A 12,311-nucleotide genomic window follows, 5' to 3' on the forward strand; every position below is an offset into this window, starting at 1 on the left:
TTGGTGCTTATCAGTTGTACAGCTCTGTGCAGCACATTATGACAAACACATCACAGCATGCAGTCCAACCAGCCTTACACCTAAAGGCAGGCTATGATGTATATATTAACAACCCTATAACCCTAATGATCCAAAATGACTTCATTATCCATTTTATTGATTTATTATTCAAATTTATATTCCACCTTCCCCGCAAGTGGGCTCAAGGCAGATCACAACACAAAGATAACAACTATAAAAATCAGAGTAAATAAAAATGTACAAACCAGTAAAACAGTATAAATTTACAGAACACAGGGTTTCCAGCTGAGATAATTGGTCTCCAAATTTCATAAACTGGGCTATATAAGATGGTACTTCAATAACAACACTATCAGCAAAGTAGGGGCTAAGAACTTTTTGGACTCCTGGCTGCCTCATCCAAAGGCTTTGCTGTTTTATTATCCATTTTCTTGACCTTGCTCCAAACCTGATGAGTTAGGTAAATTAAACAGTGTGTATCGAATGAAGGATTCATATGGAGATCAATTCTATAAGATTTTTAGATAAACTGTAGGTGGGTAGGCCTGTTGGTGGCTACTGGCTGACACAACTCCTGTTCAGGCACAGAAGGCGGATGCATGACAGCAAATTGAGAACATCTGACTTTCTTGGCTGACTTATGGCGTTCCAGATGCATCTGGCTGAGCCAGCATGTTGTAGGTTTAAGAGCTAGCATAGTGTAGAGCCAGCAGTCTCTAATCTGGAGAGCTGGGATTGATTCCCCACTCCTCCGCATGAAGTCTGTTAGGTGACATTGGGCCTGTTACAGTTCTCTCACAACTCTCTCAGCCCTACCAACCTAACAAGATGCCCTTTCTTGGAAAAGGAAGGAAAGGTGATTGCAATCTGCGTTGGAACTCTTTAGGGTGGAGAAAGTGGGATAGCAAACCAACTCTTCTTCTGATTGGTCACTTTTAACAGGAGAATGCTAGTCCTGATGGATCTTGGTCTAATTTAGCCAGTTGTTACCTCAGTCAGTCAGTCAGTCAGTCAGTCAGTCAGTCACTCACTCACTCACTCACTCACTCACTCACTCACTCACTCACTCACTCACTCACTCAGTGTGTCAACAGCTACTACAATAATCTGAGGCAACTCAACCTACATGTCAGCACCAGCACAGCTAACACAGGAGAAAGTGGATGTTCACATCTGAGGTGATGATGGTAGTGTCTGTTCCATCTTTACAGTAATCCTATGCTTGGCAATGCTAGTAGTTCTTCCCCAATATTATGTCTGGGCAAAACCATCCAGAGGAGCTTTTCCAAGTTATAAGTAGGATTCTTTGTAAAGTCCACAATGAAGCAAACTCTGAAAATTTGGATTGGCTGAGCACTTCACAGACAAAGTTGCTTGTGTCCACTATAACCTAGACAGCAGTAGGAGCAGTGGATTGGAGGAGTTTCAGTTACAAAGGCTGAAAAAGTGGACGTGTTGCATGGGTCACTTCACCTCCCCAGTCTTTGCTTAGTCATTGGCACAGCTTATTTTATCTAATCAAAGCAGATTGTCCAGCTGGGTCCAGAGGATACTGAATGTCTCACTAAAAGAGGGGGTAGCCCCAAATGTTCTGATGTGATGGCTGTGTCTCCTCAACCAACCACCACTCCATCAAGAAAACTTCTCTGAACCTGAATGATCTGAATGACTCCAATCCAATGACAAATGCCTCTTTCTTGGGCTACAGGTACTGATATGATGGCCAGAAACTGGATGAGGCACTGTACCTAGGTCCGCTTCAATTGAGCAGATGGCCTACTTTTAGCAATGAAGTCCCATTGGTCACATGAACTTTTTTTGGGGGGGGGGGAATTACTCTTGGCCCCCCTGAAGTTTTCAGTGTCCTCCTATATCATCAATCATGCTATCATCAACCACAATACTAGTCTAATTGAAGCTCAGATCTGATCCAGTCAGAGAATTTTGCATGTTTTAATCTAGAAGACAGGAAAGTGGCTATGAAATAGAAAAATGGAGACCACATGAAATAGAAAAATGGCTATGAAATAGAAAAATGAAGTCCAGACCCTGCAGAGGATCTCGTGTAACATACTGACAGAGAAAGCTGGGGTGGCTTCAACTTTCTGGTTCCTGGCTTCATCACAGAGGAAACTGTTGGTCAGGGAAGGTAACTGTTCTTTCCCTAGCAACTGCCTGGGCTTCCCTTAGAGAGCCCCAACAAAAGACTGCATTAGGGTATTTTTACAGGGCAGTCGTAAGAACACTTTCCAGGAAGTAAGACCCCTTGAATAGACCTAAGCAGGATTTTGAATAGACCTGCTTAGGACTACATTCTTAGAGATGGGTTTTGGCTAGCCCAATAGAAACTGTTCATTGCAACAAACATATTTACCTACTCCCCCCCCCCAAAAAAAGAGCTCTTGGAGTAAGATTTACAACCCTACGCAGCAGGCTTTTCAAGCTCTTGGTAAAAAATTCAAGGAGGGGCAAAGGGGTTAAGCTTTTACTACAGGGCCATACCAAATAATCTTAAGAGGGGGAGAGGACAACAATATATACATTAGAGTTTAACATGTCATCTGGATGCGCAAGTATTTGTTGTCCCAATATACATCCCAAAATTCTCAAAGAACAAGTATCATTTACTTAAATTATTTACACATGTACACTATGAAAATTAAATACACTGCCTTTTATTTTGTGCAAGTACCCAAAACATGTATATTTATGAGTTGATTAATATTTAAATGGCATGCATCCAAATGAGAGCCTGCTTATAAATACTCTGTTTCCAGCATTCACAGTGGGATTATCTCCAATATTATTTGTATCAAGAGTTTCCTCTGGATACTCTCTAGGATTCAGTTTGTTTTTTTTTATCAGTGCATGGGAAGCTCTGATCAACATTGCTTCTCTAACATTAGTTCATAACCTATTTCCCTATTTAGTGTGTCAGATGTAAGAACTTACTATCCAGCACCGAACCCATAACATATTGCCAACTGAGTACTGGATCTGGTTCAAGGTTCTGGTAATGACCATCAAAGCCCTACATGGCCAAGGGACCAACATACCTATGGGGTTATCTCTCCCCAAATATGTCCCAAAGAGCTCTATAATCAGCCAACCATAATCTTCTGGTAGTTCACAGCCTGAAAGACATCCAGCTAGTCTTGATAAAGGCCAGTCTTTTTCTGCCTTGACCTTGGCCTGATGGAACAAGCTCCCTCTTGAAATCAGGGCCCTGCAGGACTTATTACAGTTCTGCAGGGGCCATAAAACGGAGCTGTTCCGCCAGGCCTTTGACTGAGGTGGTAGACATCAAATCCATGTTGGCCTCCCCTGCTTGCATGTTTCACACTGCTTGTGGATGAGGTGGCAGATGTCAAATCCATCTTGGCCTTCACTGCTTACACATATACAGCTTGTGGATGAGGTGGCGGACGTCAAATCCATGTTTCCCTGCTTGTGGTTGCTCATAGTGCCCATTGTGATGTGACTTGCCCTGCCCAAAGTGATCAATGGATCATTATAATCAGGGTTTTTTTTTGAGCAGGTACACACAGGAACACAGTTCTGGCTTGCTTAGCATAAGGGGGTGTGGCCTAATATGCAAATGAGTTCCGGCTGGACTTTTCCTGAAAAATAGCCCTGTGTGAAACAATGGTGATGTCAGGGGGTGTATGGAATCCATTGTATTCTATGGGATCATAAGATAGAATGGCCCATAAGGAGGAGTCATTTTTTAATCCCTCCCCCCCCGCTCAAAAAACATGTACCGGTAGATCTGGTCCTGCTGCTTGGAACTGTTCCAGTGAATTGTCTAATCTTTTCCACTTTATTCCTACTTTCTCTTTTACTTACTCCTCCTATCAACAACCCTATGGCGCTTGCTTTTTCCTTTCCACAGCCCTTCTCTTCTGTTCTGTCTCTCCTCCCACCAGGGGTTGTTTTTAGCAGGAACACAGTTCTGGCAGGTTTGGCGGGGGTGGGTGGGGATAATATGCAAATGAGTTCCTGTTAGGCTTTTTCTACCAAAAAAAGCCCTGCCTCCCACCCAATATTTCTCTGCCTCTCTCTCCTTCCTCCTTCTCCCTTTTCAAGGCAAGTGAGAAGCAGAGGGGGTTTGCCATTGCTTTCCTCTGAATTTTTTCCTGGAGGTCTTTCATCCAAGGACTAACCAGGGCTGACCCTGATGAAATGAGGCCATACCATGCCACTTTCCCTCCATACCTTGGGCACAATTAGTTTGGGGTTAATTCTGTTTTCTATATTTGGGGGCTGTGTCATTACAAAAACCAATGTGCTTCTATCTGAGTTTGATTGCTTGGTAATTCTGAAAGTGATGTAGTTTTAGGCTTTTACACAGATTAGTTTAGCTGCTTATTTATTTTGTACCTTTCATCTCTCTCTTCCCCTATAGACTCAAGGTGGCACACAAAATTTGGTCCTTTTCTCCATTTGATCCTCACAGAAGATAGGTCACACTGAGAAAGAGTGACTAATCCAAGGTCACCCAGTCATTTTCACACTAAGCAGGAATATGAACCTGGGTCTCTCAGATTTCAGTCCAGAACTCCAACCACTATGCAACACTGTCTCTAATTTAATGAATGCATATTGTGCTTTACAGAACTAAACAATCGCTCCCAGAAGGATTACAGGCTAAAATACAAACTAAAAGTCTTTCATTTGCAGGATAAACGTGGAATTTAATATTGCTGCCACTATTGACTTCAATCAACTATTGCATAAAAAAAAGAAAATGGAAGAACAATTTCCCAATGAACAGGGCTGCAAGCAGTAGCTCAACATCTAGCAATGCCTCACCAGTTGTCCAATTCTGACTACAACCAAGCAAGGCTAAACTAATTTTAGTGAGAAAGAGGGAGCAGAGATATTTAAATGATAATGTATTTCAAGAACAGACAGAAAAATTGCTTCAAACACTCTCCCCACAGAGCTTATGCCCTAAAGCAACAAGGATCTATGGCACAAGTTATTAAAAACAATGACAGTTCCAAGATCTTTTTTCTCCTTTCCATTTTCAATGGGATCTTGATACTCATACAGATAGTCTTTTATTTTACTATATGGTGCAAACACAGTGAGGACTCCTGAGATGCTCCCTTATTTGAAGACCCATCACAAAAGATTAGGCAGGGCGCTGAAATTGCCAACTGTTTCAGGTGCTGTCAAATACAATTACAGCTTCTGAGATGATGGAATTTGGGGTCTATTTCTCAAAAGGCAAGTCACTTATTCTGCAAATTTAGCTTTGCTCTGAACTTTCAAGCAAAAATGAGGCCTTTGAACTTTAATTCACTCCTCCCTGCCCTGAAATGATGAAACGATTAGTCATTGTGAATGAAACCCACTTCATAGAATGGATAGTTTGAGAGTAAAGTCAAAACAAGAAACAGTGTGAACCTTTACATGGCATTAGAAGCACATTAATGCTCTGATCCTTTAAGGGAAATCCTAAAATAACTGTTTTCATGTTTAGATGCCATTGCTTGATTGGGCTGGAGACAATCATGAACGTCTTCTTCAATTCAGCTTCAGCCCTATAGAATATTGTTAAATACAACTGTTCTTCAGCAAGAATCATCCAGCAATGGGAACTAAAGTGGACAGCAGCATCTGGTCCTGCAGGACCCTGGAGAGCTCCCAAGGAAGACAGACATTGATAAAAAGTGCAATGGATTCTTCTTGTCCACAAGCTGGATCAGACCAATGGTCCATCTAGTCTAGCATCTTGTCTCACACAGTGGCCAGCCAGTTACTCCGGAGGGCCAATAAGGGAAGTGAAGCCTCCCCTTGACATTGCCTCCTGGTACTGATACCCAGACATTTAATGCCTCTGAATGTGGAGGTTCTCTTTAGTCAGCATGGCCAGCAGCCAGTGATAGATCTATTCTCCATGGACCTATGCAATCCCCTTTAGAAGTTGTCTGTGCTTGTGACCATCATCACATCCTCTGGCAGCAAATTCTACATTTTGCTTATTAGTGCTGCTTTGCTTAAACAAAGTTGCAGAAAACATAAGGGAGCAGTGATCTGTTTCAGCAATATGAATTACCATGCTGTACATCAGTCACTGCTGTACTCTTAGTTTCCTCGAATGGGGTCTTCAAAGAGCCACAGCATGGTCACTTTAGACTTGCTACCAGAAAGTGTTGAGTTTACCAGTTGCATTCAGAATCTAGTAACCCATATTTCCTTAGAAAACTATTTAGGGAGCGAACTCTCAGACAACATCTAGCAGCTTCTGAAGCTATGAGACTTCTTGGACACATGATCCTGGCTAGAGGTCATTATCAAAGACCAGGTTCCAACACTGCCAACATATCCATGTTGCAATACTCATTTGGTCACAAAACATCCAGCCCAGCCCTTTCTGTATACTACACTACAAGGTGTGGAGAAGAATGAACCTCTGGATTTGCATCAAAATACAGATGGGACCACACATTCCTAGTCAGGGCTTTGGGATGCAGCTTTGCACACATATTCCAAATTGGCCCTTCAATCTTTGTTGACTTTTTTTCAGTTCAAAGAATTCAAAATGTAATTAATGCACTTCTATTTAGTTTTCCAGCTGGGAAAATATGTGCTCACTGGTAGACAATGTAATGTGGCAGAATAGAAGCTCTGATTGGAACTGGGTTTCTTATATTCAGGTCATCACAGGATATTACAGTCTACCAGAAAGCAAAGTCAGGCGAAAATGTTTCCAGAGGCTGAATATGAATTCAAAGATTCAGCAAAGGCAAAAAAATAAAAAAATAAAATCACAGACTAAGTTATCTTCCTCAACTAAAAATAGAAAAGCTCTAAGCCAATTTTATTTTCTTTAAAACCACTGGACAGTTTAAACCATCCAGCCTGCATTTGCCACAGAGCAACTAATTTTGAGCATCCCTTAAACAGGCTCAGAACAAGTTGATTAAATAACCAGGGCTGATTGTGTGATGTCCTCTGATTCGTCAAGGTTACCAAGGGAAAATTGGGTAAACTCACCTTCTTCTCCCTATTCCCTCCCTATTTTGCTAGTGGCTTTCATTAGCAGAGGAGAAAGCAGTAAGTGATTTTACCCCATCCCTCCTCATTGGTGCACCATCCCATTAAAAAAAAAGGTAAAGGTAGTCCCCTGTGCTAGCATTAGTCATTTCTGACTCTGGGCTGACGTCGCATCGCAACGTTTTCACTGCAGACTTTTTTTACGGGGTGGTTTGCCATTGCCTTTGCCAGTCATCTACACTTTCCCCCCAGCAAGCTGGGTACTCATTTTACCAAACTTGGAAGGATGGAAGGCTGAATCAACCTGGACCCAGCTTCCACCATGTCATACTATCACACATATTGTTGGGGTGGGGTGTCCCCTGACTCTCCGATTTTTAGAGCAAGCAAACACCAAGCTGCTGGAGGAAGAAGAAAGTATTTGTTCCTCCAGCTCCTTCTATGAATTTTCTTCTGGATCCAATCCCATACATGCACTCGGTAGTTTAATATGTAGAATGTAATGGTTGAATTCATTAATAACCATGAATGCTATTTCCCTAGACAGGAAAATAGACTTCTTATTTGAATCTGCAAACCACTGTCCTGAAGGTCAAATATAAGCAATCAGACAGGCACAGCTTTGTTTATCCAGTAACCTTCAGCAATGTTAACTAACACCCTGGGGGCCTTCAGGCATGTCAGGCCCTGGAGCAATTTGCCCTCTTTGTTCCCCTCACACCCTTTGCTAGTTTTAACACCACTAGTTGCTAAAATAATAGCAACAGAATTATTTCCTTCCTTTCCCATATACTGCTTAATTGTCATGCCTTCTATCCCACAAATGTTTGCGATCCCATATCCCAGTCTGTTCCCACACTGATATAATTTTGTTTTTTTTAAAAAAATCTCATTTGTTTACAATGATCTAAGCAGGCAGCCGTGTCGGTCTGAAGCAGTTGAACAAAGCAGGAGTCATGGTGCACCTTTAAGACCAACCAATTTTTATTTAGAACGTAAGCTTTCATGTGCTCTTAAGCACACTTCATCAGACGAGGAATCCAGCACAGTGAGCAAAGCCATACATAGCTGAGCAGAGCCATACATAGCTGGTAGGCACTGGCCCAGAATGCAACATGGTACAGATTTAAGAACCAATGACAGTGAAGTAAAATTATCTGGTTGGCAGTGGTCATTGTCATTCACTATCATTGGTTCTTAAATCTGTACCATGTTGCATTCTGGGCCACTGCCTACCAGCTATGTATGGCTCTGCTCAGCTATGTATCGCTTTGCTCACTGTGCTGGATTCCTTGTCTGATGAAGTGTGCTTAAGAGCACACGAAAGCTTACATTCTAAATAAAAATTGGTTGGTCTTAAAGGTGACACTTGACGCCTGCTTTGTTTACAATGAACTGAAATTATAAATTGAAGAGCTACTTTCCTTCTCTTGCAATCTATCTGACAAGAGACAAGATCATAGGGATGCTAGTCCCTAGGTGGGGGTATCCCCTGATTTTTTTTTTGCCTCCCCCTAGATGCCAGCCAGCTGACCAGTGGGGGAAAGCCCCACCCCAACAGTCATCTGCAGCCCTGTTTGAGAAACAGCAGGTGACATGTGCACCTGTCCCGTGAGCCATAAATTTGCAGCTTGCAGGGCTGGTGCATGTGGTGCCTGCTCTTTTTAAATGAACTGCAGTCAACTTGCATGCAGGGCAAGTGCATGCAGCATGTGTGGCATCCACTCTTTTCAAGCAGGGGCCGCCTGCTCCTGCCCTGCAAGCAGCCTATTTGCCCCTTGCATGGCAGGTGCACCTGCTCCCTCCCAACCATTTAAAGGGAAGCAGGAGGCATGCACACATGGCACTGAATCCTCAACATGATGATGTCACTCTGCATGATGCCATCACATTGGGGATGGCCCCTCCTGGAATGCCCCCCAAATGTCCCACTGGGGAGAAGATGGGACCTGGCAACCCTAGCCAACAGGTAGGAGTAGCTAGGAAGAGTATCCAAAATGGACATTGCACATGTAGCTTCTTTACTGCTATGCCAAGAGATCACTCTGACCTTTTCTGCACAAGATAGCAGATGCCTAGTTATTTTGGGCTATGTGTGGAAACCAATTTGAGGGGGTATTTACTTGAAAGAATAGATTTGAGTTACCAAAGCAAATAAGATGAATGGTTCTCATCTCTGCTTAGAAGGCGAGAGAGACCAGGATGTGCAGATTCAAGTCTATTCTGAGGCCTAGTTCTCAGATGGTAAATCCGGGCCTGGGCTCTACCACTGCAGGCTGCAGGTACAGGGTCCCAGGACAGAATGCTCTTTCAAATCTCCTCTACATGCAGAACTGTGGAGAGAACTCTTTGCTCCCTTCTCTGACGGAGGTGGTGTGGCTGTCCAGGCCTAGCCTGCCTTGCACAAATAGGGGGTGGATGGCCACTCAACAAGCATGCTTTATTTAAAACTAGTTTTTCCAGACAGCCATTTTGGGGAGGAAACAAAGAATTGTAGGTCAAATTCTTACCTCCTCATGTTCTGTTTCCAGTAGGATTGCCAATCGCCAGGTGAGGGTAGGGGATCTCCATTTTGTAGGCCCTCCCCCACTTCAAGGTTAGCAGAAAGTGAGATGAGGGAAGGGAAATGTCTGCTAGGCACTCCATTATACCCTATAGAGACTGGTTCCCATAGGATATAATGGAGAATTGATCTGGGAGTATCTGGGGCTCTGGGGGCTGCTTTTTATGCAGAGGCACCAAATTTTCAGCATAGCATCTGGTTAGTTTCCTCAAAACACACACCCCAGTTTCAAAAAGATTGGACCAGGGGGTCCAATTCTATGAGCCTCAAAAGAAGGTGCCCCTATCCATTATTTCCAATGAAACGAAGGCATTTAAAAGGAGTGCAATCCCTTTAAATGTTATGGCCAGAACTCCCTTCAGAGTTCAATCATGCTTGTCACAATCTTGCTCTTGGCTCCACCCCCAAAGTCTTCTGGCTCCACCCCCAAAGTCCCCAGATATTTAATGAGTTGGACCTGGCAATCTTAATTTCCAGGCTCCTTTGTCACAGACCCCAATCATTTGCATTCCTCCATTGCTGTGCTGTTGACAACTAGAAGGGCCAGGTAGCAACTGCCTCAAGTGCCAGATTTGGTTTTAGAACTGCTGGTTGTTGAGCTCAAACTTAGGTCGATCATTCGCTAATTCAAGAATGAAACCAGAACAATTCTACATAGGAGTCTGAAGAAAGGGGAAACGATTCTTCTCACCTCTTTCTGTGTCATAGAGGTACACAAACTTCTCCCAGTTGTAATACATCAGGAGGCTCAAGATGGCTCCTTTCAGAGCTGGCCGCATTTGAATGACAAACTGCACATCAGCATCGGTTGGGAAACTGGGCGTGATGAAGGATGTGTGCAGTGCCCCACAAAATGATGTCAGGGTGTTCATCGACATCTGATCATAGAATCCAAAGATGGCATAGACTCCTCTGGAGAACTGTGAACAGACTAAAAAAAAAAGAAGAGCAAAGCTAATTAAAAAGAGGAACAGTTGCTGAAGGGTGATTTTAACACATTGATAAACAAGAAAGCATTGTAGTCAAATCCAAAAGGAAACTGGACTATAGAATGGAAGGACCCATGACATTGTCTTTGTAATGACTCCATACTGCAGAACAGAAGGAGAAGGGAAGGGGGAAATAGAAATAACAAGTATGCCGATTCTTGCTGATATTGCTACAATCCATAGTTCCTTTGGGGAGGCCCATAGCTCAGTGGTACAGGACATGCTTCTTATATATAAGGCTCCAGTTTGGCTAGTTGCTGATTTGGTCAATTTTTTTTTTTGCCATGTTTCAAAACAGACAGATGGAATTTATGAACTCTTGCTTCTGGCATACACGAACACACTGTCCTGTGCATTCATTTCTGCAGAGTTGAGTCTTGCTATCCAAAAGTGATTTTATAGGTATAATCTCCATTGGTGTTTGGAAACCAACCATTTCCTAGTAATGATATATTTTATTGCGCAAGATCCATGGAGAAATAATTGCCTGAGATAGAGGCTACAACCTTTGCTGCAAATGCACGGTATTGCATTCCCAAGTACCATCCCTAGAACATTCATTACTTCCACAAATCATAATATTTAGGTTCTTGAAAGCCTGTTGAAGCAATTTTAGAAGGAAAAAGAAAAGAGATCCTCCACAATAGCTCATTGACATGGCATCAGAGGTAATGTCTTAAACAGGTATTCAGTAAGGGGGAAAAAACCCTTTTCATCATTTACCACTCCCCACATTCAAATATACAAAACTGTTTAACAGGTTTTATTCTGGAGTCGTTAAGCATCATGATCAAGCACAAAACAAAAGACATTTGCATATTCAAAACAGGGCAGATGCTTTCAGATAGCAAGCAGATATTTACTGGGCTCATGGAAGGAATCAAAGAAAGTACTAGATTTAAGTAGGGGAAAATGTTAGGTGCAGCATCAGCAGCCAAAAAGAAGACATAAAAACAGATAGAATACTACATTTGTTTTTTTTCCCCCTCCCTGGGGCCTGACAGGAGTATTAAATCCATTGCTACAACTACACATGCCAGAAGGAGATAAATATATAGAGTTTACAGTGTTGGGGGGAGGGAGCAAAGCCTCACAACAAACTGGCTTACAGGCAAAGCAGAACGAGGGGGAACAGCGACAGCATCTACTATGATTACTCTGGGGATAGTTACAACACATGGATTCTTGGAGAGGGCCATAGGCTTGCATTTAAGGTCCCTGGATCACATCTCAGTATCTCAGAGAGCAGGGCTGGGAAAAACTTCAATTGCCAGTCCCAATGGAAACTACCGAGACTGAACAAACGAACGAACGAATGAACGAACATACAGAGATAAATGAACAAAATGGCTGGCTCCAAATAAAGCAGTTTCATATGCTCACCATTTTTCCTTTCCAGTCCTCAGTGGTTTATTGCTCTTCCATGACAGGCATTTTCCTGAAAGGATGGTGTGGGTGTGAGGGAGATAGGGGTAACTTATTGTTGCATCCAGGGCTTTTTGTTTTAGCAGGAACACACAGGAGCACAGTTCTGACTGGTTTGGTGTCAGGGTGTGTGGGCTAATATGCAAATGAGTTCCTGCTGGGCTTTTCTTACAAAAATAGCCCTGTGTGAAACAATGGTGTCATCAGGGGGTGTGGAGTTCCCTAAAAAAAGCCCTGGGGTGTGGTCACATGTCACATTAAAAGCAAGTGTGTAGTGCTCAGATTTGAACCGCTGAATATTGATTCGA

General features: G+C 42.8%; 1 protein-coding gene across 8 annotated transcripts in view; it reads right to left on the reverse strand.

The window, feature by feature from the left end:
• GRIA3 (glutamate ionotropic receptor AMPA type subunit 3) overlaps positions 1–12,311 on the reverse strand; it is a 259,885-nt gene that overhangs the window by 164,663 nt on the left and 82,911 nt on the right. For all 8 annotated transcript variants that reach the window (XR_009555986.1, XM_060250297.1, XM_060250296.1 and 5 more), the window contains exon 3: positions 10,281–10,520. Coding sequence is in view for 7 of the 8 variants with exons in the window: in XM_060250297.1 (XP_060106280.1) it covers positions 10,281–10,520 (240 nt within the window). In the remaining variant the exon portion in view is untranslated. The remainder of the gene's footprint in view (positions 1–10,280; positions 10,521–12,311) is intronic.

This window comes from Heteronotia binoei, chromosome 11, assembly GCF_032191835.1.
Source record: "Heteronotia binoei isolate CCM8104 ecotype False Entrance Well chromosome 11, APGP_CSIRO_Hbin_v1, whole genome shotgun sequence".
NCBI lineage: Eukaryota > Metazoa > Chordata > Lepidosauria > Squamata > Gekkonidae > Heteronotia > Heteronotia binoei.